Raw genomic sequence first — 27380 nt, 5'->3', positions numbered from 1 at the left:
ACAGGAAAGGGAAGATCAGGAATAGCAAATCAATTATCCCAGGGCTTCCTGAAGCTACTGTTCTGGGCAAGAGGCTGACTTAATCTGAGCATCAGGCTCATTCTCTGACAACCCCAGGTCCGCAGAGGGAGTTTCAAGCTCTGTTCTTAACCCCAAGAAGACAATGAACTCATCTGATTTGGCAAAGCTGCATCATTTTAAGAAAGGGAGAAAGCCAGAAGCTAGAAATTTTACAGAAAAAAAAAAAAAAAATCGATTCTCCTTAGCTTCCTTCTCTGTTTTCCATTATCGCTTACAACCACTTAGGCCTCCAGTGAGCACAGGAAGCAGTGACGTAACTCCTCGGGGGCCCAGCAGCATGTCCGGCGCACAGCGAGCGCCCAGCCCACCAGCCGGCGAGGGCGCAGACGGAGGAGAAGCAAGGGGCTCCGGCTGGTACTTCCACCTCGGTTGCCACCACAGCCTCACACCCTCGGTAGAAAGCAGCAAGACTCCTCCATCTGCTCTTCAAATGTTTTGTGCATTTGTTGTTTTGGGGACCAGCTTCTTAGGGGGAGGAGGCAAATTAAAACAGAACAAACCTTCATAAAATTCCATAAAAAGCGAATCCAAACAAGCACCAGGAAAGACCAGGGGGGTCACAATGTTTGGTTTAACAAACTGAATAAATACTTGAGTCCCTTCAAAATGAAGTGTGGGCAGTAGCGCGTGTGAAGATCAGCTTGAGGGGGGAAGCAGACATTTAAATACCTCGCTCATTGTTAAAGGATGTCAGCCAAAGAGGTTTCTGGCCGATGACAGTTAGCAAGAGCACACGACATTCCTGTACACTGTGATGCGGGCTTAAGAAACTGTCAGTGTTCACTCACAGGTTTGAAGTAGTGCAGTTTTAGACAAAATCAGTTTGGTAGAACTCAACTGGCCATAGAGAAACGGGGGGCTGAAAAGTTTGGCTGAAGAAAGATTTCCTGGGAATTTAGGGGAGAAGAAAGAAGTTCCCCAAACCCAGGTACAAACATGGCAGTTGTACTCATTGGGGACACAGTTGAGGCAGTATTGCAAATGTCCCTATTCGGTTGTAATTCTACCAAATGATTAAAGCAGGCCTCTCCACACACAATGCCCTAGGAGGCCCGTAAAGCCGGATGTGACAGAACTATGCTCTTAAAAAGCTTACAATCCAGGGAGGACACAGACATGCGCACAGCCAACTCCAATGTAAGTCAAAGAAGGAAATGTTCAAAATGCATTTCTCTAGTAGCCTGGCTGTTCTGGGCAGAGACACTTCATTCATCTGAGCACTGCCGACACCAGAGGAAGGTGGGAGCTCCAGGGAAAGACAAGGAGAGCAAAAAATATGGAGGGAAGGAAGCAACGGATGGAAATCACACATCTAAGACAGCATTGTCCAACAGAAATATAATATGACCACACGGTGCTTTAAATTTTGTAGCAGCCACATTAAAAAAATGAAAGGAAACAGGGAAGATTTATTTTAATGGTATATTTTATTTAACCCAATAAATATGAAAATTACCGATTACATGTAAACATGCAATTGACATAAAATTTTAGAGATAATTTATATCCTCTTTTCACAGTAAGTCTTTACACTTACAGCACCTCTCAAGTCAGATTAACCACATTTTGGGTCCTCAGTAGTCACATGGGGCTAGTACCATTGCACTGGACAGAACAGGTGCTCAGGGCAGGACGAGTCTGTGTCTGAGAATCACAGGATGAGTCCGGGGATCTGAAAACAGCGGCAAGAGTTCAGAACCCAGTACACCACAGGGCATGGAGTATTTAAACTGCAGGTGTGGAAAGATGATATAGCCCTGAGGATGGAGGGTCTCTTCAGGTTATTTTTAAAAGCACCACTTATATGCTTGCTCTCAAAACCTTTTCTTGATAAATGAAGGTCCAAATTCTACTTCTGGCCCTAAACAGTTTGTTAGGAGCAAAGAGAGTCAGAAAAAAAGCAAGGTGAATACAGAGAAAAAGGGTGTTCAAATGAGCACATTCTGGGGTTGGCGGTGGTGGCAGGCGGACATAAGACAAGGAAGATAATTACTATAAAGTGTATTAATGTGCCAGGCACTCTCTCTTTCTATGAAGCAGGTACTATATTTTCTTCACTTTACAAATAAGAACAATGAGTCTTAGCTGAGTTGAGTAATTTGCTGGATTCAATAGGCACTCTGGTTCCTAAGCTGCAGGCCTGACCACTAAGTTAACTTGGGCTGGCTGGGCAGGCAGGACCCCAGGCTCCATTCTGTGCCTCACAGAATGGAGCTTTTGGAACGTCTACCCACTGCATATGTGAAACAGAAAGTCGTGCTATAATATGAACAGGCTAGTTCAAAAGGGAGGCGATTCTCCTCAAGAAGCCTCCCAAGAAAGTTGGAACTGGGCATTCTGGACACAGGAAAACAGAAGTAGGGGGTGGTGGAGGTCACATCTGATTACAATCAGAAGGTTAACTCTGAGGCCTTAAATTTCAGTAATAACATACTGGCCACCTACTATATACCAAGGACTAGTCTAAGCACTTTACATGTATAAATGATCATTAAAGCTTCACAAAAACCCCGTAAAAAACATACTACATTAGACAGATGAGCAAACTATGGGGTGAAGAAACTTGCTCAAGGTTGCTCAGCAGGGGTCAGTACTTGTTTGTGGCCATGCAGCAGAGGGTAGTGACAAAGAATTCCCAAGCCCAGCTTCTCCCCCCATTCCCACATGCTGGGAAGGGAGCTACAGTGAGGGGAGCCCAGTGACAAAAGACAATCTGAGTACTGGCTGTGGACACTAGCCTCTCTGGGCCTCAGTTTCAGTACATGAAGGCACTAAACCAGACAACCTCAGCCATCTCTTTCGACATCGGCAAGTTGGTCTCAAGTCGGGTGGGTGTCTTGGCCTCACCATCTACTTGAGGTTCCTTTGTACAAGTCCCACAGCACTGTGGTTTCTGAAGTGAGCACAGGGTGGGAGAGGGTTGAAGAGAACATCCAGTCTGTGCAGAAGCTACTGCATCTGTCAGGGCAGGTGGGAGCACTGAAACAGGCAGGAGTTCAATTTCTCAAGAGCTACCCAAGGACTCGAGTCCACGGTTCTCCCTGGCTTTTTGCCTTCCTGCCCGTGCCCACCCTCCCCCGACCCCCCTCCCCCCCGCCCACGGCCAGTCAAAAGTCTAAAACAGGCTACAGCGAGAGGGAAGAGACGATTTCTCATGCCTTTTGCAACCTTCCTTTTTCTCTACCACAAGTCTTCCCAGCAGTCAGACAGGAAGCCCATTGTCCAGCCAGGATCCCTTTTCTCATGAGAACTTCCCACACGCTGGGGGAGGGCCAGCCTTTCCCAGGGTGTGGCCCTGGGACAGGGATGGGAAAACAGGGAGAAACCACCCTGGTTTAGGCTGCCTGCTACCGCTCCTCCTAGGCATCCACCACTTTTCTAAGACGGGCCCAGCCCAAGCCCTGCAGCTCACAGGTGCGTCTGGCTTCAGAGCCCCTCCACCTTATTTTAGTCCCTCTAATTCACAGCACAGGGGAAATGCCAGTCAGCAGCTTCAGAGCCAACAAGGAACATTTTCTTTATTGGACCCTGGCCCAAATAGGAAAACTCCTGTCACCTGGAAGCTGCCACCAAAGTCCTTAGTCATTCGGAAAGAAGAAATGCTGTTTCTCTCCTAGCCTGGAAACCCTGACCTCAAAGTATATGTGGTCAGCTGGAACCCCACCCATCTTGCAGGATTCAGAACTATCTTGTGCCAAGAAACCCAAACCAGCCCAGAGAACTGCCAGAGAGAAATCCGCAGCACAAGGTGCTAAATGAGAGCGCCCAGGTGTGCGCTGCACTGACAGTCATCCACAGTGTGTGGGCTTGGGCAGGTCTTCCTGCTAATTCGGTTCGCTCGTTGGTAAAAAAGGAGATACTAAAGGTGTCTACCTCATAGGGCTGCTGTGCAGATTAATCACAATTATGCAGGTAAAGTACCTGGTGTTGGGTCTGTAGCTTTATTATTCCTCCATGTTCTCATAACATCTTCTTCACTCCTTTCTATAAACTATTGCCACAGTGTCTCTGCAATTACTTTCTCACAGGTCAGTCCTTCTCCCACCTCTCTATTAACTCCCACCCACCCACACTGTAGGGCAAGCATCTGTTCTGCTCATTTTTGCATCGCCAGTTCTTGGCACAGAATCTGACAGAGTAGATGCTTAGTAGAAAACTACTTATAACCCTGCAAAATTCTGCCCTCATTTCAAGGCACTGTCTTGTTTCTAACTGCAAAGGGTCACGTGGTCTTTGATTTGAGATAAGTTTCAAGAACAGATAACAGCAGAGGCCCCCAGGATCAGAGTGGTGGGGTAGGATCGGGGGGTGTCAGAGCATGGTCTTAGGTGTCAGACAGATGAATCTAGGTCTGACTGGGGGCCTGCTCTGCAATTCTGTCAACTGCCTTAACTTCGGAGTCTTACTCTGTAAAGGCTGAGACCCACCTCTGTGAAGTATTTGCAAGGACAAATAAAACTGTGTAACTGAAAATGTTTTGCATCATGCCTGGCGCATACCAAGCAAGGATAACTTCTGTACATTTCTTTTCATGTAGCAAACTAAACCCTTACCTCTAGTTTGTGGAATGGGATAGGGGAAAGAAAAGAAGAGGGACTGTTTCAGAAATGTCTGGGTATCTGGGGAGGAAACAGGCAGAGAAGAAAGCACGTAAGCACTCCGGGAAATCTTGCTTCACTCCCTGCTTGCTCCTGCTCGGTAATATGCCAGCCCCTTTCCCGACTTCCCTGTCAGAACAGACCGGGCTGCTCTTGGCTGACAAACGGCTTGCTTCCACATGGCCTATCACCCATTTACCTCCGCCTGTTCTCACGGTTCAGGAACTCAGGAGAGCAGGCTGCCAGCTGGGCCTGCACCCCCTGACCCTCTACTGTATGACCGCTAAAGGAGGGTGGGCAGGAGGACCACTTCTCTTCACCTGACTGCTCTAGGCCTGGGTCACGCAGTGTCTAAAGCCACCCCCCTAGTGCAGTGATCTCCAGAGCTGAGCACACAGTTGTCCCCACCCTCATCCCTAGGATGAGGGGATGACAGCAGAGCTAGGGAGCCAGGCCACCCCATGTGCATTCACAAGCCTTACTGTGTTCCCCCTCAGTGCTAGCTAAAGGGTTAGGAGAAAGCAAATGATGTTTACTTACTTCCTCATCAGCAATTGCTCCTTTCTGGTCTCTTTTCCTTCACCCTATCATGGAACTAAGCTGCACTTGTATTTGCTTTGCCCCTTAGAATTCCCTCATCCAGGAGGATTCAGGCTGGTCCTCTGGGGGAAGGCTCCAGTCGTCTGCTTAAGGTACTGTTCAACCTCAAACTGGTGATAACTAATTTAGGAATCTGCCTTGAAGTTTAAAACAGGACTGGACTCACAGGTACAAAGGTCACATCTATGGTTTCATTTCCAACTCCACAATCTAACTGTAACTCCTAATGCCAAGTCCAGTGCCAAGAACACAGTAGGCCTCCAAGAAATACAAATTTAAATTTAAAATAAATTTAAAGATGTCTGATATTCAACAGGTAGAAGTGAGTAAGAGAGTTAACATCTATTACCAAGCACTATACTGGGCACTTCATATATTTTTATTTTTTTCAGATTTTATTTCTTCATTTTTAGAGAGAGGGAAAGAAAGGGAGAAAGGGAGATAAACATCATGTGAGAGAGAAACATTGATCTGTTGGCTCCCGCACGTGCCCCAACCGTGGACCAAACCGGCAACCCAGGCATGTGCCCTCACCCTGGCAACCTTTTGCTTTGCAGGACACCCCAATAACTGAGCCACATCACTTAGGGCCACCTGGGCACTTTAAAGCTGCCATCCTATTTAATTTTCCTGCCCTGTGGGAAGGTGCTATAATTTGTCAGATGAAGAAACTGAGGCTTTGAAAAATTTAGTAATGGCCTGAGGTTATGGGGCTACTAAGTATTAAGAATCTAAATTCAAACACTGGCTTGCCCTTTTGGCTATTATAGAAAAGCCCCTGTGATTACAAATGCCACTGAAAAAATTTAACCCAAGACCTACAGAAGTGTCGCATGTGGGTGAAGTACATCTGGACAAAAGTTATGGTGATTCCTGTTTGGGGAAGAATGTGGACTGGTGAGTTTACTTGAGCCCAGAGGACTTGGCTCATATCTCAAATGGGGCCACATTTTTCTAGGGAAATGGGGGCGCAGGGGAGGCAAGACAGACAGTTCCCTTTACTAATCTCTGAGCACTACAAACAATGGAGCTATTTAAGCATCACGATAACAAAGCTGCAAGTGAGAAAGGTACAGGACCGTTTTCAGCTGAGGATCCCAAGGCTTCTGAGAGGGTTATGTGGCAGGAAGGCTGCCACTAAACACAGAATGTGGGTGTGACCTGGACTTACATAAAGGGGTGCCTTTCTGCCAGCTAGCTGCCCGGCATATACAGGGTCACTGGGGTATCTCTACCTGAGCCCAAAATAAACAGCCTCTGCCACGTACCACCAAACAGTGAATAAGGCAGCATTTTGCTTCTTTCAGGAGCTCAACAGGCCACTGCTGCGCACCTAGGTCTACACAGCTACAAAGAATGAAAGGAAATAATTAGTAAACTCCAGGTATGAACAGTGGCAGAAATCTGCTGAGGTGATGGCCTAAAACCAGCAAAACATCACTGCTGCTTGAAAAACACTTCCCAGTCATTGAGGGGTAAAGGTCTAAATGGAACTTCCTGAAGAAAGAGATGTGATTGGGTCTCCTTGTGACAGAGATGGCTTGACTAGCAGACCATGATGCTAAGGCATGCCATGAAGTGAGCCCTGTACACTCAGAGCGGGGGTGGGGTGGGGGTGGGGCTTGTATCAGACCTGACCTTCCCATGAGAAAGGGACTACGAAATATAAAAGGGAGATGCAAAGGTGGGTTTTTTGAGGGGCTAGGGGTGGAATGAGGCTGCTTGGGCTAAGGGTCTTGCCTTTATCACCTCTGAAACCAATCAGGATAAGGAACACTGACAAGTGAGCATGGGTAGATGGAGTCAAAAGTTGCAAAGGCCACTGATCTGGACATTCTTCCTCCTCTATCATGTGGGAGATAGGATTCTCTTCTTTAAAGCACTCAGCTTAAACCACCCTTTCCCATCTAGCCACCACAGGAAAAGCAGCTCGTCACTCCTTGGTTTCCTCTGAATCCCCTGGAAGGGGAACTTACCACCCTGTGCTATCATCAGCTGATCAAGGGCAGGGAGGAGTCAAAACCACCTAGAGCTTTGTTTTTGTTTTTGTTTCTTTTGCTCTTCCCTGCTTCCAAACATTTGGGTCTTTTTAAAGGTCTGGAACATACGGGGTAACGAAGGTCAATCGAGGGGCTGCATGCCACAGCGTACTCCTAGCAGCTCCCTTTCCTCCTCTCAGACAGCAAGAAAGACCCTCCCTCCTCCAATGAATTCTTCCCACATAGTTTTCTCTGAGAAAGCCTTACTTAAGCTTCTTTACAGAACTTTAAAAAAAAAAACAGGATTCCCAATAAACCTGCTGTGAGGTCCCAAGCAGGGCACCTGGCTCTCAAGGTGCCTTCCCTCAGGGCTGGGACTTGCTTGCCTTTGGTTTTAGGCTGCGTATTTATCAGCCTGGCTCTAGCAGACTGTTGTGACTCCATGACCACGAAACAGAGCAACCTCAAAACAAATATATTAGTAAATCTTAGGTCTTGATCTGGACAGAGTCTGGGGTAGAGTCTCAACTCTGCTTTTATTTGTCACACTGAGGCCTGTGGCTTCCCCTTTTCTCTCTTTATCTTTGGACTCTTGACTCTGGCAAGCCACTTTAGACCAGTCTGAGACTCATGGTCAGAAGACTTTGCCTGTTGCAGCCTCACCCATTCTGTGTATCAGTAGATAACTATGTCCAAATGTCACAGGTAAACAGAAAATACCCTTTAAGCTTTTGTCTTTTAAAGAATGCGTTTAATAACTTTCACCCAGAAGAGAGTAAAAAACATTTACACGTCTTGATTCTTATTCTCTGTAGGTTTCACTTTCCTAATAGGAACTCCTTCATTAATTTAACAAATTATCTATTGAGCACCTAGCAATGTGCCAATGTGTCAGACTTTAAGGGGAAGTAGCATTGTGACCATTTAAAGATAGTGACTATGGGACTGTGTCTGTGATAAAGGAGAATGGGAAGAACGTGCATGGAGGGGGTAAGGGCAGGAGCAATGGCAGAGAAGCAAGAAGAGGTGGTATGTGTACTGAGCCAAGCAAATGATTCCAGGTTTAACAGGACAAAGCTGGAAATTCAGAAAATCAGGCTGGCACCAGAACAAGAAGGGCCCTGGATACAAATCTAAAAAATGAAAATCCTGGGCTCTTCTTCCTTAAATGAGACTTGTAGGACCCTTCCAGTCCTAAAATGCAAAGTCATATATTACTAATAATAAAATGAAAGTCTGTCCTACAGTACTAATCCAGCCAAAGAAACCAGCCATATAAATCTGCCAACCTAATCTAAAAACTATTTTTCAATGGAACTACGTATGCTGGTGTGGTGGAGTGGGAAGGACAGAGGGGAAAACTAAGTGAGTTTTATAGCACAGATCCATCATGGTTCTAAAGTTTGCCTAGGAGAAGGGAGCTAGGAAAGAACTGGAGGGACTGGAGCAGAGGAAAGAAATGCAAAGATATCTGTGGTCAATTTCTTTTTCCAGGGTTCCCTCACATGACACCAGATGGCCCACCCTTGGAGGATTGCATCTCAAAAAGCAGCTGCTCCCAGGTCCTGATTCTAACAGCTGGGGTCACAGGACCTCTCTGCTTAAGCTGAATGCCAGAAATCAATGGGTTCCATTGTGCCTGCATGCATGAGTTCTCATATCCAGGCTCATGCCCTATGCCTGCCTGGAACAGAGAGACTCGGGAAAATAACACTACACACTTTGAAAGACTACACTTGCAAATTAACAGAAGATACAGTATTATAAAATCCTATTTTACTTAAATTACCTTGATTTTGCTAGGAAACTATTGAGATGTTAATTATTTGAGAGATAAAGGACTTTGCCCATAAGAGGCAGGGGGGAGGTGGGACGGGGGGACGGGCTCTGGGCAAAGTGGCAGATCATAACCAGAGGAAAATCACTAACTGCCTCTGGTCCTCTTCTTCCTGCCCAAAGCACAGAGAGTCTGGTTCCACTGTACCAACCAAAAAGCAGGTTGGATGTTTCATGTACTAGAAAGGAAAATAAAAATTCATAAAACGGAATGTATGTACACAGAAGAGTATAAGTGTATGATTACATAATTAGGCACATTAAAGTATTTATACTGCTGAGACTAAAAGCCCCTACTCAAAGGCATTCCACCAAGTTGAAAGGGAAAAAAAAAAAAGAAAATAAAGCATCTAATTGCAATCTCTCACAAAGCCAGACATCCCCAGCTGGTGCCACAGCTGAATTCCCTTAATTAACATGTTGTAACGGCAAGTATGAAAGACTCTGTATGCTTACCAACTCCATGCTTCGGCCAGCCAGGCATGGGAGAAGCCCACAATACTGCTATAATTAAAGTGTTTTTTCCTCTATTATAATGGTACCCTGGTGTGGGGATGTTGGGTTGTTTGTTTGGTCCTTAAAAACTTAGTTGCTTAAAGCACACACATACAACTCTGTACCCACAAAGTTAGAGACTGAAGAACATGAAAAGTTTACATGCTAGGAGCTAGTTTGTTGTTGGTTGTCTTTCTCTTACTTCCCAAAACTTGGGGCTATACCCGATAGAAAAGGGTTGCAATGTTTGAACAGCTTAGCCTTTTAAACAGAAGTCCATCTGAACAGCTAAAATTAATAGGTTAAATGTATCTAGATAGAAAAAAGAAAAGGTGACAGAAATGACCATATAAATGAGTACAATGCAGGAGGAAAGGCATTAAAACATCAGGAGAGCAAGTCAACATGGAATGTATTCCAAAGCACACTCTCAGTTTTGGATAGGCCTTGCACACTTACAAAGAGGGTTTTGTTTTTGCATAACTCTTCTTCATCATACCAGAACCGAAAAAGACCCCTCAGTCAAATAATAGGTTTATACATTATAAGAAAGTCAGGTTCTCAGAAAGCCAAATAAGATTGTAAGATGCCTAATTACACTCTGCCTTTTAGATACAATCTTGGACAATATAACTTGAGCATTTTATACATTATTCTTTAACTCAGGTTGTTTCATCTTCACAACTGAGCGAGGCTATCGACTTGCAGTCAACGAGTGTTTAATTGACACTAATGATTCCTCACTTCAGACATGTCACTGAATTTCAAATCTTTTCCTCATTTATATCAACTTTAGAAAACCTACCCTTCTTTCAACTACCATCAGTAATGTCCTTCTTCCATGTTCCACTCATCCTTACAAAATAAAGGCTCAAAAATTCAGGCTACTGCTCCAGCATCCATAGCCCCGCAGATGGAGCAGGCAACGCTGTTCAGAGTGTGCTGTAGGCTGGCAGGAGGCCACACCTCAAGACTGCTCCAAAGGTTTTCTCAGCTGCTGCACAAAAGTCCAAATTTCATTACACAAAGGCAACTAGAGTGTCGATTTACAACATACCAGAGTACAGGTTGTTCCTAAGACAAAAATTTAAAAAGCTGACTCTCAGAATTGCTTCAGAACCACCTTGCAAACTATCAAGTTTGGATTTCTTGCCTCCTCACTTCTCTACTAGTTCTAAAGGCCCAAAATCATTTTGGTGAGCTTAGAAAAAATATAGTTAAATAGGCTCGTATACAAATGAAGAATGTATCCAGAACCAATGACCTCTGGCACTAAGCAACAAACACACACCTGCATTTTGCAAAGAAGCCAGGACTGCATCCAAGGCTCAGAGGTCTGCACTGCATTGAGCAAAGTCAAGCTAGTCAGCACCTGCCACGGGCCTGTTATTCAGGATGACAGCTCATCCTGGGTTTCCCCAGCCTCTGTGCCTTGTTCATGGAAAAGGCTTCTCATGCATGCAATCAGCAATCTTTAAGGTTCTTGCAGATGCCACCTCCAGCCAGACTTTACAATAGAATGTTAGTAAAACAATAGTTCCTTCCCCAACCGGGAGCAGCCTGGCCTATGGGAAACACCATCAGTGTACCTGATAGACTGCGCAAGTGGGTAATGTGCTCTAGAGCTAGCCCATTTGTAGTATTTGCAGCCTTTCTGCAAAACCAAATGAGGCCATATACCCCAAAATGGCACAGAAGTTGCAGAGCAACTAATTCTGAACTCTGGGCCTGCAGCTTTCTCCCCTCACCAATCCCCTCAATCTTCCCAGCTAGCCTCATCTCTTAGAGGGAGAGAAAAACAAAAGCAAAGACCACTGGGCCTTCTGCAAATGGAGGCAGGGCCACTGGAACTCCAGCCCTCTTTTAGGAACCACCCTGTTACTCAACTGTAACAAAATGACTGCTCAGAGCCGTTTTAGTGGATTATCTATCAGCCATCCAGAACAGTATCAGGGGCCTGGCAACTTTCACAAAAAGGGAAGAAAGTGCTGGTGTTTAAAGGCAGTGACATGAGGCAAAAGCTGAAGACTCCAAGCTCCAAGCTAAATGATCCTCCATAGCACCTCTCTTGCACAACCCTGAGCAGAGAGCTAAGGCTGGCAGAGAAGCCTCTGCCTGGCTTATGCCCTGGCCCGCTCACTTGCCAGGGCTGCACACATGATGTTTTCCGAGAATGGCAGGCCTGGCCCAGGCACAGCAACCGGTATTGAAACTGTCATTACTTTTCTGATTTAAGAGAGTCGGGCAGTACCTCCCATGGCAACCATTTACTTTTCTCTCCTTATACTGGAAATTAATATATTATGGTAAGCATACCGTGTTTATGCTCATTTGTCTCCATTGATAATCTCAACAAAAATTTATTTTCCCAATTTCCACTTTTCACTAAGAGCAACTACTAGATATATATAGTCCATTAAGAAGAGCACTTATTGACTGGTCTTCTTTGATTTTACTAGTAATCCGAAGTTACCCAAACTTATTTAAAATTGTTAAGGGGGTACAAGGCACAGGGGAAGGCGACAGTATTCAGCATTGGCCAGGGTTTTGGAAGGCGCACTCTTTTCACTGCTGATTAAACACGAGGTGACTGGTGTCACCTGGACCTAAGCAATAATCCCTGGCCAACTACATTCTCAAATAACCAGCTGGAGGCTTGGAACTTGCTGTACATTATTCCGGGCCCACCAGACCCACCATGGGGTACCACCTTCACACTGATGGGGGCCTGATCAAAGCTTTACTCAGGGTGGCACCCAATAGCTGGTCCTACTCAGCCAGCAACAACCTTATGGCCTGAGTTGCTGTGCCCTGCCAGGGGGAGCTGCAGAGGGCCACAGGCCACAGGTACTGTGGGACCATGCTCACACAAGACAGAAAAAGCCTTCTACCAGGCAATTCCTCCACCCAGCACCTAACATCACAACTTCCTTCCAAAAACTACGAATGAAGTAGGGCTCCCTCCTGTTGCCCACCTGGAGGCAACTCCAATTTACTCTGCTAGGCTAATATTCCCCCCAAATACATTTTTTTTCCTAGTGATGCCCTCTTGTCAGAATATTTAAAAGGCTGACAATGTCTTTCTACAAATCTTAAAATGTTTCTGCTGGATATGCAAGGCTCTCCATAATTTGGCTTGTTCCATTTCTCCAACCTCAAGTCCCACTTAGACTACCCTTGCTGGCCTTACCCCATGATCATGGCCTCATATCAGCCTCCTGGCTCTTCTCAACTCCTTCTTCTCTCCCCTCTTCAATACCCTCCACTTTCTCCTCTGTCAACTCAAATCCAACCCACAGTGCAAGGCCTGATCTTAGTGCTCTCTTCCATAAAATTTCCTTCCTCTGAACTAAAGCACACAGCTACATATTATTTGTCCACCACTGCTACATGTGAGTTGGTCCTGCCTCGCCAGGGTACCATGAGCATCTCAAAAGGGCAGAGAAGCCACCTTCAGAAGCCGGAGCACCTTTAAGGCATTGGACAAATATCTGGTGGAAACTGTGTCCAAAAAGGCTGATACCTCTTACAACATGGACTGACTAGATGCTTAAAAAGATCCCAGCTCTTGCATCCCGTGGAATCTCTCCTTCCCACATTCCACTCCTGGGCCCAGTCCTGGCAAACTCTGAGACTTCTGCCTGCAGACAGCTAAGCTTTCCTGCTCGCATCAAAGCGGCAGACAAAGGATTTCACAACCCCTCCACGCCCCCTTGGCTCCAAAGCTCTTCAAGAGCACCCTGTTTAAGTAAGAGGTACAGTATATTTTTGGGAAATGATGAAACAACTTCCCATAAGAGGCAAGAAAAAAATTCCCCAAGTGCAAAAAGGCTTCTTGGAAAACAAATAGAACAGCTTCCCTGCCAGGACAGAAAGAAAAGATCAGACATCCAGGCTCTTCATCCTTGGCAAAGGAGCCTGTTGTGCAGGAGAGACAAGAGGTGCAGGGCAGAAAAAAGAGGCAAATGCTTATGACCAGATGTCGGACTCAGCCTAGTTTTCAGAATTGGAGGCCCAACCTAATGCTTCGTTTGATATTGCCCAAGGTGCCAGGGGGAACGCCCCATGTTCTCATTCTCTTACACACCTTAAACATCAGATGCGACCCAAAAAAGTTGGATGCAAATGCAATCATATTTTGTATACACAGGAAAGCTTACTATTTAAAAACTGTAGTGACTCCTTTGGTGGATGGTAAAATCCTTTTGCCATAACAACTGTTTTTTAAAAATTAGAAGAGGTAATTTTGTATTTCATACATTTAGTTTGATTTTAAGGGTTGTTTTCTCATATATTTGAGTGCCTGGGTTTCAGAGGAGGGGGCATGGGCAAACTAGGGTAGATCATTTTTGCTTTATCTGCAATGTTCATCTAACTACTCCTCATGTTTCACTTTTAAAACTACTACTAATCAAACATTACAACATTAGCAGCAGTCTTCAAGGAAGGACAAAGTAAAGTATCACCCACAAAGGAAAGCCCTCGGGTTCTTCGGTATGAAGAACTAACGTAAGCTAGTAACAGCATTCATGAATGCAGCTAACAACAGCATTCGTGAGTGTTTAGACCTCACGTCTTTGGCATAAGTCTGAGATTTCTCCTGAACTTGAGAAGTCATATCCACCTCACCTGTTTGCATGGACTAGAAGGCAGCGTGCAGCAGATCAAATCCTAACTGCCCTCATCAGGAACCTGAGCCAAGGAATAACTCTTCCCGTTTTGTTGTCTTATTTCCCCCACCTACCTAGTGACCATTCTCAAGAACTAAAGAAAGGACCATAAACAAGCTGCAAATAAAGTCAACTTTTTCAGATGCAATACTGATGTGAAGGAGGTTTCTGCAATCTTGAAGTCTCTAGCTTGATTCCCGTCTGCAAAGACTTCCCCTTCCCAGTTCCCCACTCATGCCTTTTACTGCAGGCCATCTGGCCTGCCTGCGGTCTTTCAAGCAGAAGGAGCCCCTTTGCTCTGTACCCACACCCATGTGGATTCCTGCTATAAAGCTCTTTCAGAAAGTATAAGTAATCTACCTAATTTCCATCTCTAACAGATTTCAAGCGTTCGTGAAATTTTATTTTTTTACGCTGCTGAAGGGGAAGCAGGAGGCTGGGTGTGGCTAAATGGCAACAACAGCACCATCCAGAACTCTTACCTGAGCAGGGTCTTCTCACCAGCAGCCTTAACTCATACATGCAACTCAGGAACCACTTTTTAACTATGCCAGTTTAAAATAAATATCAATTTACTATCTTTCAAAGTGAGCATTATCTGAATTGGTGGTGAGAAAAGTGAGGGATTAGGTGTTTCCATCTATCTGTTCAGTGCATTCCCTCCCTGTAGGCAACAGACTTGAAAGCAATGTATCAGATATCTACATTAGCTCCTTAACCACAGAAATAAAATTCCCTTCTCTTGTAGCTACTAAAAGAACTGGGTTGCAAAATGACAGGAGCCAATTCTGCAGATAGAGTTTATGCAGAAGGAACTTGTGGGGAAGGGATGGAGATGTAGCAGCTGTCCCCTAATAAAGCCACAAGTGAAACAAGGACTGATGAAAATTAACTGAGTTTTCATTTTACTTGGAAAGGCTGAGTCACTGGGGAGACCAAGATGAAAAAGGAATCATCCCCTCAGCATTCAAACTTATTGAGTTTTGTGGGGTCTGATAGTCAACAGGCTCTCCTCCAACAGACAAATGGAAAACACTTGAGATGGAGGGAACAGCGTAAGCAAGGCACTGAGGCACATTCCGTGATAAAATTCCTGGTGAAGTTCCAGGACAGCGCAAAGAACAGGGACGTGGTAGGAGAGCAAGCTAAAAGCACAGATGAGGGTTATGTTGCTAAAGTGTATGGACCTTAGTATAATAAGCCTTATAGAGAGCCCTGAGTTAGTTTCTTTTAAGGAGAGGGGTACTGTGCTTAGTGTCTGAGATTCTGAGTTACTATGACAGCAGGGCAGAAGACAGATTTGAGTGGAGGGAGGTGGGTAAGACACTGGAGACAAAGAAGAGAGAGATAAGACGCCTTGGATGTCAGCAGTGTTATTTTTTTCTTGGAGGGGCCATTATTTATACCCCTGACTGGAGTTAACCTGCTGGCTCACCCAATGCCACAACTTACCACAACAGGGAAGAAGAGCTCTGCTGCTTTTATACTAACAGACACTCAAGTATCCAGTGGAAATGCGGGCTTTGGAAAGGGGAAGTGCTTCCAGAATTCCCGTCACTGGTGAGTTCTGGCTCTCTAGACAGCAAGCTGCAAGGAACTAATGAACTCAAGGATCCAAATTAGAGTGTATACCATTTCAAGGACAGGCTGCTGTATTCTGCAAAATGCTAGGAGACTCTCCTGAACAAAAGGGGTCTGGAGAAGGTGACAAAAATCCCTGCCTAGCCTTCCCCCATCCTCTCACACATCCTCCCCCTCTTTCAGAAAAAAAAAAAAAATCAAATCTATTATAAGGATAGATGTGGAAAATTCTCTATTCAGGCTATATAAATGTTTTTGAGAAAGTATAAAAATTTTTAAAACTGTTCCTAGTGCCTGAACGGCCTGGGAAATAGCAGATGCCACCCACAAAAATAAATTCCAAAACTTCTAAAAGAAAATATAAGAGCCCATATTTATGAAATTTGGAAAGGAGTTCTTAAATAAGTCAAATGAAACACATTCCAGAAAGAAAAAGTATTAATAAAGCTGACACTGTAAAGCAGCAATGGTTCTCAAACTCTGTTTACAGGTTCCTTTATACAACTAAAAATTATTGAGGACTTCCAAAGAATTGTCTGTGTGTTACATCTATCAATATATACCCTAATTGAAAATAAAACTAAAAAATTTTTATTTTAAAATTCATTTTAAAAATAAGAATAATAAACATCAGAGCAAACATGTCAACACATGCCATGTAGCCTCTGGAAACTCCCACTATACATTTGTAAATGAATGAGTGCAAAAAGGCACATACAGTCTTAGCATTAATATGAAAATAGTTTGAATCACGTCAATCTCCTGAAAGGATCTCATGGAGCCCTGAGAACCACTGCCATAAAGAAAGTTAAAATGAAAATAAAAATAAAAATAAATAAAATAAAAAATAAATAAAATTTTTAAAAAGTTAAAATGATCTACAAATTGGGAGAAGATAATCAAGGAAATGCAAAATTAAAGCCACACGGGGATTCCATTTTATGTACATCAGAGTGGCAAAAATTAGTATCTAACAATACCAGCTATTGTAAAACATCTGGAGAACTTAGAATTTTCTTATATATCACTAGTGGTGTAAACTAATACAACTAGTTTGTAGAGCTCTTTGGCAATGTGTAGAGTTGAAGTTGTGTACTTCTAATAATGCAGCAACTCCACTGCTAGATGTGTACGTCAGAGGAATCTTGTATACATGCTTAGGACCCATGTACAGGATGTTCCTTACAGTACTGTTCCTAACAGTGAAAAACTGCAGTCACTTGCACATCCATCAGTGAGAAAATGGTTACAAATATTTTTGGTATGTTAACACAATGGAATGCTATACTGCAAGTAAAACAAATCTATCAACATGGCTAAATTAAAAAAGTGTTGCATGAACAAAAGGAGGCTGTAATATAGATTACACATATTTTAAAACAATACACATACTGCTTAGGAGTTCATTTTTAGGGATGTAAATCCTGTGCATGTAAATGCACGTGTAAGTGTAAAAGCATAGAAGCATGGCTGGAAGAATATGGAGCTAAGGATACTGGCTACCCCTTGAGGAAAAGATCTGAAGCAAACCTGCCAAAATATTAAATCTAAGTGGCAAATATCCACATATCATATAAGGCATACATCTTAATGTACAAAAAATTTCATTGAAAAACTGAAAATGGGGTAATAGATTTAAAGAGGCTACCCAAAACACCAAAAAAATTACTCCAATGAACAAAATAAAGTGACGAACAAAATATAAACAGAGGTATGGATACAGGGAACAGACTGACAGCTATCGCGGGGAGGAAGGAGGAAGAGGGGACTGGATGAAAGAAGGTGAAGGGATTACTCTAAGAACACATACGCATAACTCATAGATACAGACCACAGTGTGGTGATGGCCAGAGGGATGGGTGGAGGAGGGCAAAGCGGGGAAAACGGGACATCTGTATTAGTGTCAACAATAAAAATAAAGGGGAAAAAATGGGTAGAGGACCTGAACAGACATTTCTCCCAAGAGGACATACAGATGGCCAACAGACATATGAAAAGATTCAACATCACTAATTATTGGGGAAATGCAAATTAAAACCACAATGAGATAACAACTCACACCTGTCAGAATGGCCATCATCAATAAATTAACAAAAAGCTATCAAGGATGTGAAGAAAAGGGAATGATCCCTGTACACTGTTGGTGGGACTGAAAATTAGTTCAGCCACTTCAGAAAATAGCATGGAGATTCCTCAAAAAATTAAAAACAGAGCTGTCATATAATCCGGCAGTCCCACTTCTGGGTTTTTATCTGAAGAAAAACAAAACAAAACAAAACAATACTAATCTGAAAGGATATATGCACCTCTATATTCATTGCAACATTCCTAGTAATAGTGAAGATATGGAAGCAAACTAGATATCTATCAATAGATGAACTGGTAAAGATGTGATATATATACACACACAATATTATTCAGCAATAAATAAGAATGAAATCTTGCCATTTTCAACAGCATGAATGAACCTAGAGGGTATTATGCTAAGTGAAAAAAATCAGACAAAGACAAATACCATATGATCTCACTTACATGTGGAATCTAAAAAAACAAAATAAATGAACAAACAAAACAAAACAATAGAAACAGACCCATAGATAGAACAAACTGATGGTTGCCAAAGGGGAAGAGTGGGGGAATGGGAAAAGAACAAAATAATGTGTAGAAATAAAAATAAATAAACTTGTTGAGAATTCAAAAATAATAAACTGGAACATTACTGCACATATAAGTGTTAATTCTTTTCACTATATTTATAGGTATTTTATAACAACCCAGAACTAAGACATGTCATTTCTTAATAAAGTATTTGGTAACTTTTCTAATCTTCACAACCACTCGCGGTCCCACTCAGTCTCAAAATTTAGACAGAAACCATAAAATTCACCAAGACTGCCAAATCTTAGGGATTTACCTTTTCCAGGGTTCTCAACGTATATGATCCTGAATTCCAGATCTGTTACCACCCACCCGCTGACTGACCCACCGATCCCTCCTTCGAAAGCGAAGCTACCAAACAATATCTGTAAAAACACTTAACAGTCACAAGAACGTGCAGTAACTCTGAGCACGGACTTTGTTTTAAAGGTACTCAACCTTAATGGCCCCACCACCTGCCCTCGAGTCACGGGAGCAGCCAGAATGACCCAGCTTCTGTCAGTCAGCCTACCTTACTCACTGAATATCCACTCCTCCCATTCCTCCTTGGTTTATCCTAAACACTTAGCCCTCAGGAGTGGGACTTCTATGATGTCAAAACCCAGGTCCCTAATCCCTAATGCTTCCTGCAACACGGACAGCACCAGCACCCCCTCGGGGTACTGCAGTGTTCCTCAAAGTGGAGGCTACTTTCACCATCTGCAGCAGAACTAGGGGGCAACAGCTTCTGCCTCTGGAATGAAACAAATGAAACCTGTACACTTGGTTTCTCTCCAGGGGGGAGAAGTGAAGGGCTAGGAGACTTTCACATTATTTAATAACTTTTAAAGAATATAGATTTCTGGGCTGCACCCCAGACTATATGAATGATTCTTTGCAGGCAAGGGGTGTGGGAATCTAATTTTAAAAGCACAGTCAAGTTGGAAAAGCATCATCACAGAGGACGCATCTAATGAAGGAACCAAACCTCAGTACCTTCTCTGTATCCCAGAGTCTCAAGCAGCCAAATGCCAACCAAACTCCCCTTCCTAGCTCTCCTTTGGTTTGGATCCCGCCTTCCCACCAGGCCCAGTGTAAGTCTCAGCTCTTCTGGAAGCCTTCCTGCATGTCAGGGTTAATTCTCTCCTTTCTAACAGCATTCAGTCCTTGAACCACTCAAGGGGAACAAAGATGTACTTCGTCTTATCTTTCCCCCCAATCAGACTGTGAGGCCCTCAGTTCCTGGCAGAGGGCCCAGTGTGCATGGAATAGATTTTTAACACTTAAGTGCTTGAAATAATGCTAAAGACAATGGCATGGGGAAGTCAGTATTAAACACACATACACACTATGTAGTATAACAAATATTTGATTTGCAATAGGTTCGAATCCCAGCTTTATCCTTTTAATGGCTGTGATAAGTTTATTGTCAAGGCACCAATATGACAATATACAAGGAAGTATTTTACATCTTATCGACTGCCAGTAGCGGTAAGCTGTTATAGCTATTGCTACCTGTTATTTCTCTGATCTCTCAGAGGTGGTTCATATTATTTATCCCTCTTTAGAGCCAAGAAAGGGAAAGTACAGAAATAGACACTGAAACCATAAAAGCACAGAGAAAGCCTCCGAGACTACAGTTCCCAAGGTCTGTGGGTAGCCACCACCCTGCCAGAACCTCACTTCCTTAGGCCTCTGTGCTGCCACCAGGGCAGGGAGGAGGTGCCAGGGGAACACTCAGTAACTAGAGCAGTGCCTGGCACACCCCGGGAGTGGTACAAAAATGTTGAGTGGTGAAAAACTTGCATATACTGCCTGGCACAAAGGAGCATTCATGGGGATCCTTTCCACCTGTACACCAAGAACTAAGTAAGCAGTTTTATAGGAGCAAGGTGAGCAAGGCCCCCAAGTGACTGTGACCTTAAGCACAGCAACAGTTTTAGCTTCTGGAAGTACTGTCAAAGCCAGTCATTAAAATCATCTTCAAACCGCTTTTAGTAAGTGAAAAAGCAGAGTGCAGTAAGTATCCAGCTGCCTCAGATTAAAGCAGGGTCGTGGGGTAAAATGAGAAACAGAATCAGGATTTCCCATTACTGCTAACAGGAGGGTGTTCAGAAGAGAGGAAATTAATGGACTCATCAAAAGGCTGGTGATTTCACTTAAAATGAATTAAATCAATCCAATCTCTCCCTGTTTCAACAAAGAACTCAGGTTAGTCAGTGCTTCAGCTGCCTGAAAGCTAGCTGCCCAGACAGCGTCAGAGGAGCTAAGTGACCATTAACCAAGGCTGGGAAATCTTCCTTGTGCCTCTCAGACTGAGGCTGGAGAGACAGGGCCAGGCCATGGTTCTGAGGCAGGATGTGCGGGTGTCCTTTAGCCTGCCAATACCAACAGCAGGAAATAAAGGCTGAAAACAGGGTCAAATTCAATCTGAAGAACAGCAAACTCCCCTAGGATGGTGAAACCGTCCTGTGACTCACAGCTACCCTAGATAAAGTGGGCCGAGAGAGAAAAGGAAATCTCATAAGTAGGATCTTTTGTGACCTCCACAAGCACATCCCAGCCCTTAATACACTCAGCATATATACATCAACGGCCAGCTCTGCCAGAGTGCAGAGGAGCTGAGTGCAGTGGAAGGAGAGGGCGGGCGGATGGAAGGCAGAGGGGGTGGAGGAGAGAAAGGCATGGCAGGACAATCAGAGTAAGGGAAAAGGAGAGGAAGAAACTAAAGGAAAGGAAAAGAGGTGCATGGATACAAGGTTCCATTTCATCCACCCGGCAAATACTGACAAAGGCCTACCATAAGCACAGTGCCAGGCAGCGGAAAATGTGGAATGACGATTCCCAGCACCCTGGAAACTAGAACTCATTAGACAGCCTACTAAACCTTCCAGTCAAATGTGAAGATCTGGAGTAAAGGGATCAGGACCCAACAAGAATGCTAAGTCATTCCTCTCTGAACAGAGGTTTTATGGAAGCAGCATAACTGCAGAGGCCAGAGACTCTAAAAAGCAAACTCAATTCCCAAACTTTTCTCTACTTTCACTTTCAGTAAGCCAGTCTCTGAATAGGATTCTGATTCAGTACAGCTTATCAACATAAGTTCTCACACACATGAAAAATAAAAAAGTAATAAGCATGCAAAGTTCCTGACCCTGGGGGAGGAAGTAGTCAGAGGAACCCAGGGTATCAGAGCTCAACAGGACAAGGAGAACTAGTCCAACCCTTCCTTCACCCTTGAGCAAAGTGAGGGGCCTTCAGTTACTGCATAGAGGTGGTGCTGCAGCTGATGCCTGGAACCCCAGCTCAAGGCCCTGCTCTTCAGATCACAACCCCAAGCTGTGGAAAGACTTCCTAAAATGCCGACTTTCAGAACTCACTGCTGTCTAACCAGGCAGAAAGAGAAGTGGAGCGAGGAGACAGATGCCCACGATGACCCAGCTAAGGGCTTACCAGTCTGGCTCCTCTCTGAGGGATAACTGGCAAGGACCAGAACCAGCCCAGAGAAGGTAAGAGATAGACCTCCCAGCATCCTCCTTAATCACTTAACCTTTCCCCAGTTTTCAAATTAGGGTGTTCCATCTGGAGCATCATACTTCTGAACCACCACCTCTCTCTCTCCGGTGAATTTAAGGCCACTCACTTTCTGTCTCCACTCTACCAAAATTTGCTCTGTAAAGGGTAAGATGGGCTTGTTCACTCCAAGTGTAAACTGGTGGTTCTCAAACTGAGGTCCCCAGATCACCCCCAGCAGAAATGCAAATTCTCAGTCCTTATCCCAGACCTGCTGAATCAGAAACTGAAGGTGGTACCCAGCAATATGGGCCCTCCCGGGGATTCTGATGCACACTCAGATTTGAGGCCCAATGGAACATATAACCTAGAAGGTTCGGCCTGCTGATTCTCTTGCAAGTATGCGAGTATTAACTAGCAAAACTGAATGACCTCTAGAATTTCAAGCCTAGGAACCCACAAAGCTGCCACTGGATGAAGGAGGAGCATTCCAACTCAGCATAACTTTCTCTTGCTTCTAGGGTTCAAGACCTGGTGCAAGAATGCACACAAACTACTTTAAGCCTTTTCCAGAGGCAGGAAAGAATGGGCTAGGGGAGAAAGGTCCTGATGGGCCTCGCCTAGTATTGTGAAGAAAGCAGAACCCTCCCTTCATCAGTTCTAAACTCTTCAGCAGACGTTAGAAGGGACAAAGGTGGGCCAACAGGGCTAGACTTTCCCGACTGGAGGACTGACATGAGGCTAATTGCCATCCTGCTAACTGTAGGACACAGTGCTTATCCTGCAGAAAAACTGTCCTAGGCCAGACACTCAGGGAGACTCCTGAGCCCGCCTTCATGCGGCTTCACTGCAGGAGCTGCAGAATATAAGAAGCCCCTCTCTGGGTGCTCCTGACACTTTCTGGGGCACATCAGAGTTGCAGGTGGGTCTCCACTGGTGTGTACTAGGAAGCTGGCACTGTGGTGCAGAATCTGGCACCTCAGTTACCACCAACCACAACTGAAACAGAACAGAATTAAAAACCCTGCCAGCTCCCTTTCTGCTTCCCTGTTCTTTGCCCAAACCCTGCTCTGATTAGCCCTCTGCTTCTCCAGCTTATCCCAGGTCCTCATTCCCAACAAGGACTCTGTGGCTTCTCAGTGGAAAATGAATGTCAGACTTCTAGGTCTTTCAAAATCCTGACTATGACACCCTTGTCTGACATGACCAGTTGTCTGTGAGAAGAAAAAATTTCAATAATCCCCCCTCTTTCCCATCTTACCTTCTTTATTCCCAGGAATGAGAAGGCATTATCATAATCAGAGGTCCAAGCTTTAGATTTAGATTCCATAGATTTGGGCTTCAAACTCATGACTTGGAGCTCTGTTGGGAACTTTAGTTTGATCTTGTATACAAAGGAGGTTATTAAATGCTAGCCTCCTGCCCAGGGATGGATGAAGAACTAACCAGTTAGTGTCAACTCAGTGCTTTAAGTAATTCAGAAAAGAAATGCTGACTAAAAAATAAAGCATTATAATAATCCCTTCTATTGAAATATTTTTATTGTTGACTCAGCAATTTTACATGTAATATCTCACTTAATCATATTATTCACAATCTTACTTATTCCTGCAAGGCCAGGGTCTGTCATTACTGGCAACAATTTCTGAATGCAAGGGAGAGGGACTGTAAAGCCTCTAAACTGCTAACAACGAGGTACTGAGAACAATAGCATGGAGAATGGGTTCCTTTGCTGAAAGCCACTCTAAAGAAACCTGAGACACATCTCTACTGAAAGTCACAACAGTTCTTTGCACCCCTGAACACATCAAATCACAGACTGTCCTCACCCCAATGTCTCAAATTACCCTGGCCTGATCTAAGATGAAGAGTCCTGGAATACACCTGCACACACCAGATGCCAGCTGCTCCTCCACTCGTCTTCCTTCCCAGTCAATGAGGAACCTCCCACACCCTCTGGCCTCCCTGTGGAATTTGTGATTCCATCTAAGACCCACAAGGGATCCTGTGTGGTGCATCAGACTGGTTGAAATAAGGAGTCCTTGTCAGACACGCCTCCCATGGGCTTGCTGGACTGAGGAAGAGGATGAGGGGCCTTGCCTGAGTGCCCACCCCCCAAAACTTTAGGCAGTCTGAAAAGGCACCCTCCCTTATCCAGTTACTGCCTGTCTCCCTGGGCAAACAGGAGCCCAACTGCCATTCTTCTTACCCCCGATCTTCCTCATAACTTGTACCAAAATCAACATCCTTCTCCAGCCCTCTTCATTTCCCCGTTTAGTATCATTCAACCCCTAATCCATTAACTGTTATTTATTTTTTCTTTAACCCTGTGATCTTTAGGATACAGCACACAGCACATGGAGCTAGCTTGTTCCTCTTCTTCCTCCTCCTCTTCTTTTTTCCTCCTCCCTCTCCCTCAACTCTGACAACTCGGGAAAGGCATTTCACCCCCCTAGGTGCTTCCCTCAACCTGTGCTTTTGGTGATGGTCAGCCAAAGTCTCTGAAACCTTAGGCTAAAGCTAGACTTTATTTATTTTTCTTTTTTGAAACTCCAGCTTCTCAACTTACACCAAAGTACAGGAATGTCAAGGTAAGCAGAGCAGACACTATTCAACTTTCTCTCTCTCCTCCCTCCAGACGGCCCACAACATGCTGGCTTGTACCTGCCACCAGTAAGTTGTCACATAATAACAACAATGATCAAATCACAACCCTATATGTTAAGTTATGTGACTACCCTAGTTTCACACATATAAAAACAAAGGGACATCACCTTTGAGGAAGTTGCTCAAAATTACACACTTTAGTGGCAGAACAAGGATTCTAACCAGCCTGTCTGGCCCAAGAGACTACATCCCTAACCTTACTATGCCACCTTGTCTCCCCTACTCTCTAGCCCCTACTTACTGTCAAGTCTCGATATATAGTTCTCTCCCTCAGAGAAGTCTTCCATGACCATCCCAATCGGGGTCAGGTACCCCTTGTATGTGCATATTTTAGTATGGTTCAATGACTTCCCTGATCACAGCATGTCTCACACAGAACTGCTGCTGGTACAGAAATGGCATTCAGCAGGAGCCCAACAAGTAACTATGAATAAACCAGAGCACTAAACCATCAGCTCTGTATTCTTCCTGGTGTAGAGCACTGTTGCTGGCTCAGCTGCCCCCCTCTCACAGGCTGACCGTGAGGACAAAACTACATGTGATAACTTCCATCAAAATCCAGTCTGGTATCCTGTCCCAGAAAGCCCTCCATGACATTACATATCTCCTGCTGTCCTACCTGCCCACCTTATGTCAACACATACTGGCTAAACGAGTTAATGCCATTTACGAAAATACCAAACCCAACCTGTCCCACAGCAACTCTGGCAAACCTCAGTGGACATTAGGAGCAAGTCTATAAGGTCCATGTATCATGATCTCCAGAACAAAGGGTTCAAGTTCCCCAAAGCTGCAAGTCCCAGAAGTCTGAACAAGCTGTCCAATCCCTTCAAATTAAAGATAGTCAAGGTTCTTGGAAATAGAATCCTATTCATAGGAAACCTCTCTGACATTCTCCCAAAAGCAAGACCTGAGACCTGGAGCTCCTGCTAATCCCATTTAAAAAATATACACAGCCCAGGCTCAGGTGGTTGAAGCATCATCCTGTACACCAAAAGGTTGGAGGTTTGATCCCCAGTCAGGGCACATACCTGGGTTGCACTGATCCCTGGTCAGTGCACACACGGGAGGCAACAAATTGATGTTTCTCTCTCCCTCCCTCCTTTCATCCTCTCTCTCTAAAATCAATGGACATATCCTCAGGTGAGGATTTAAAAAAGTTGTTTTTAAACATACACATACAATACCTACTCTCCTTCCTTCAGACCCTACTGATTCTAGGGATATGGGGATGGGTGGTATCTCCAGAAGATGGGACTTTGAACTGGATCTTAAAGAATAAAGAGAAGTGTGGGCAGGAGGGAAGAAGGCAGAACTCCACTCACAAGAAGAATAGGGTAAGAGAGGTCTGAGGGTGCTTATGTTCAGGAAAAGGGAAAAAAAAGGAGTCCCCCTAGCCTTGACTTTGGGACTAAGCTAGAGGGAACTGTGGATGAGAAAAGAAAGCCAAACCCATCCAAGCTGACCTTCCCCAGGTCCTCCCTAAAGGCAGGGTATGTTTTAGGGCCAGCACGGTTTTTATATGCATTCCTCCACATGGGTAAAAAAGGTCTACTTTTCCTCCCTCCTCATCACCTAAGGGGACCTACATAGGGTTTAAAGATCTTCATCCAGGTGGAATGTTAGGGTACTCCACAATAAACTTTTTGGGCAGCCTGCCCAATCCCACTTCCTTCCCCTCAGAAGAGCCAAACCACCACATGCATCCCCTGAGGCATGAAGACATTTTCACTTCCCAGACTCTTACAGGGCACCATAATCAGGAGGGAGGCCCAACAGGTGGCTGCCGCTCACACAGCTGTGGACTTGTCCTATTCCTCCTCACATACAGGATGGGCCATTACTCTGCATGATCCTGCCTGGAGTGGTCCCCCGTACCCCAAGCATCTTCTCCAGGATGTGTTTGTTGGGTCTCCCTGGGGTGATCATTGGCCTGCTTACAGCAAAGTATAAAAAACATTGTCTCTGCCTTCAAGGAACTTATTATGTACAAACACTTACAAAACTAAGAACACAGAGTAAGAACCAATACTGAAAGACATGTGTATAGAAGAAAAGACCTCAAATATCAGAGACTGAAGGTATCTACTGTATGAGGGGTGTACAGAAGAGATTTACACAGCCTACTAAGTTACCAGGTAAATTCACATGCCATTATTCAACAATTCTGAGCAACCACACATGTTATCAGGAGCCTTAGTGGGGCTGCACTGGTTCAAGACACCACAGGGTCCTCTGTACTCTGGCCTCCAAAGTATTGAGATCAGCCCTGGCTGGTGTGGCTCAGTGGAATGAGCATCGGCCTGTGAACCAAAGAGTTGCCAGTTTGATTCCCCTAGTCAGGGCACATGCTTGGGTTGCAGGCCAGGTCCCCAGTTGGGGATGCATGAGAGGCAACCACACGTTGATGTTTCTCTCCCTCTCTTTCTCCCTCCCTTCCCCTCTCTCTGAAAATAAACAAACATTTGAGGAAAAACAGGGCTCACATTAAAAAATAACAAAAAAAAGTATTGAGATCAACTGGGAAGCAGAAGCATCCAAGGCTTCTGTCCCACATCTCTCTGTGTTTAGATCAGTGCTCAGTAAACACTGACAGGCAGCTCTACACGCCCACTCAGTCCTTATCCGGTGTGTGACAATCCCAACAACATTCTCTTGTGCCTCCCACCACTACCAGAGTCAACAAGGCCAAAATGTCAGAACTCAAAGCCAGTGACAATAAA

At 44.5% G+C, this 27380-nt stretch overlaps 1 protein-coding gene and 1 long non-coding RNA gene across 6 annotated transcripts in view; one reads left to right on the top strand and one right to left on the bottom strand.

Moving 5' to 3' along the window:
- Positions 1-27380, bottom strand: part of SUSD6 (sushi domain containing 6) — an 89285-nt gene that overhangs the window by 11586 nt on the left and 50319 nt on the right. The window contains exon 1 of one of the 5 annotated variants that reach the window (XM_090271047.1): positions 5220-5383. The exons of the other annotated variants lie outside the window; for them this stretch is intronic. Within the exon in view, the coding sequence (XP_090127173.1) occupies position 5220 (1 nt within the window). The 5' untranslated portion in view covers positions 5221-5383. Of the gene's footprint in view, positions 1-5219; positions 5384-27380 lie in introns of those variants that run through there. 5 annotated transcript variants of the gene reach the window in all.
- Positions 5234-9440, top strand: LOC150016977 (uncharacterized). Its single transcript, XR_016509851.1, has 4 exons — positions 5234-5371; positions 6050-6176; positions 6587-6663; positions 8753-9440. It is a non-coding gene; the product is annotated as an uncharacterized LOC150016977 (long non-coding RNA).

The sequence above is a fragment of the Furipterus horrens genome, unplaced genomic scaffold, assembly GCF_987537825.1.
Source record: "Furipterus horrens unplaced genomic scaffold, mFurHor1.1.pri manual_scaffold_3, whole genome shotgun sequence".
Taxonomy (NCBI): domain Eukaryota; kingdom Metazoa; phylum Chordata; class Mammalia; order Chiroptera; family Furipteridae; genus Furipterus; species Furipterus horrens.
The sequence above is the reverse complement of the archived record's forward strand: the minus strand, read 5'-3'. Positions and strand labels throughout refer to the sequence as shown.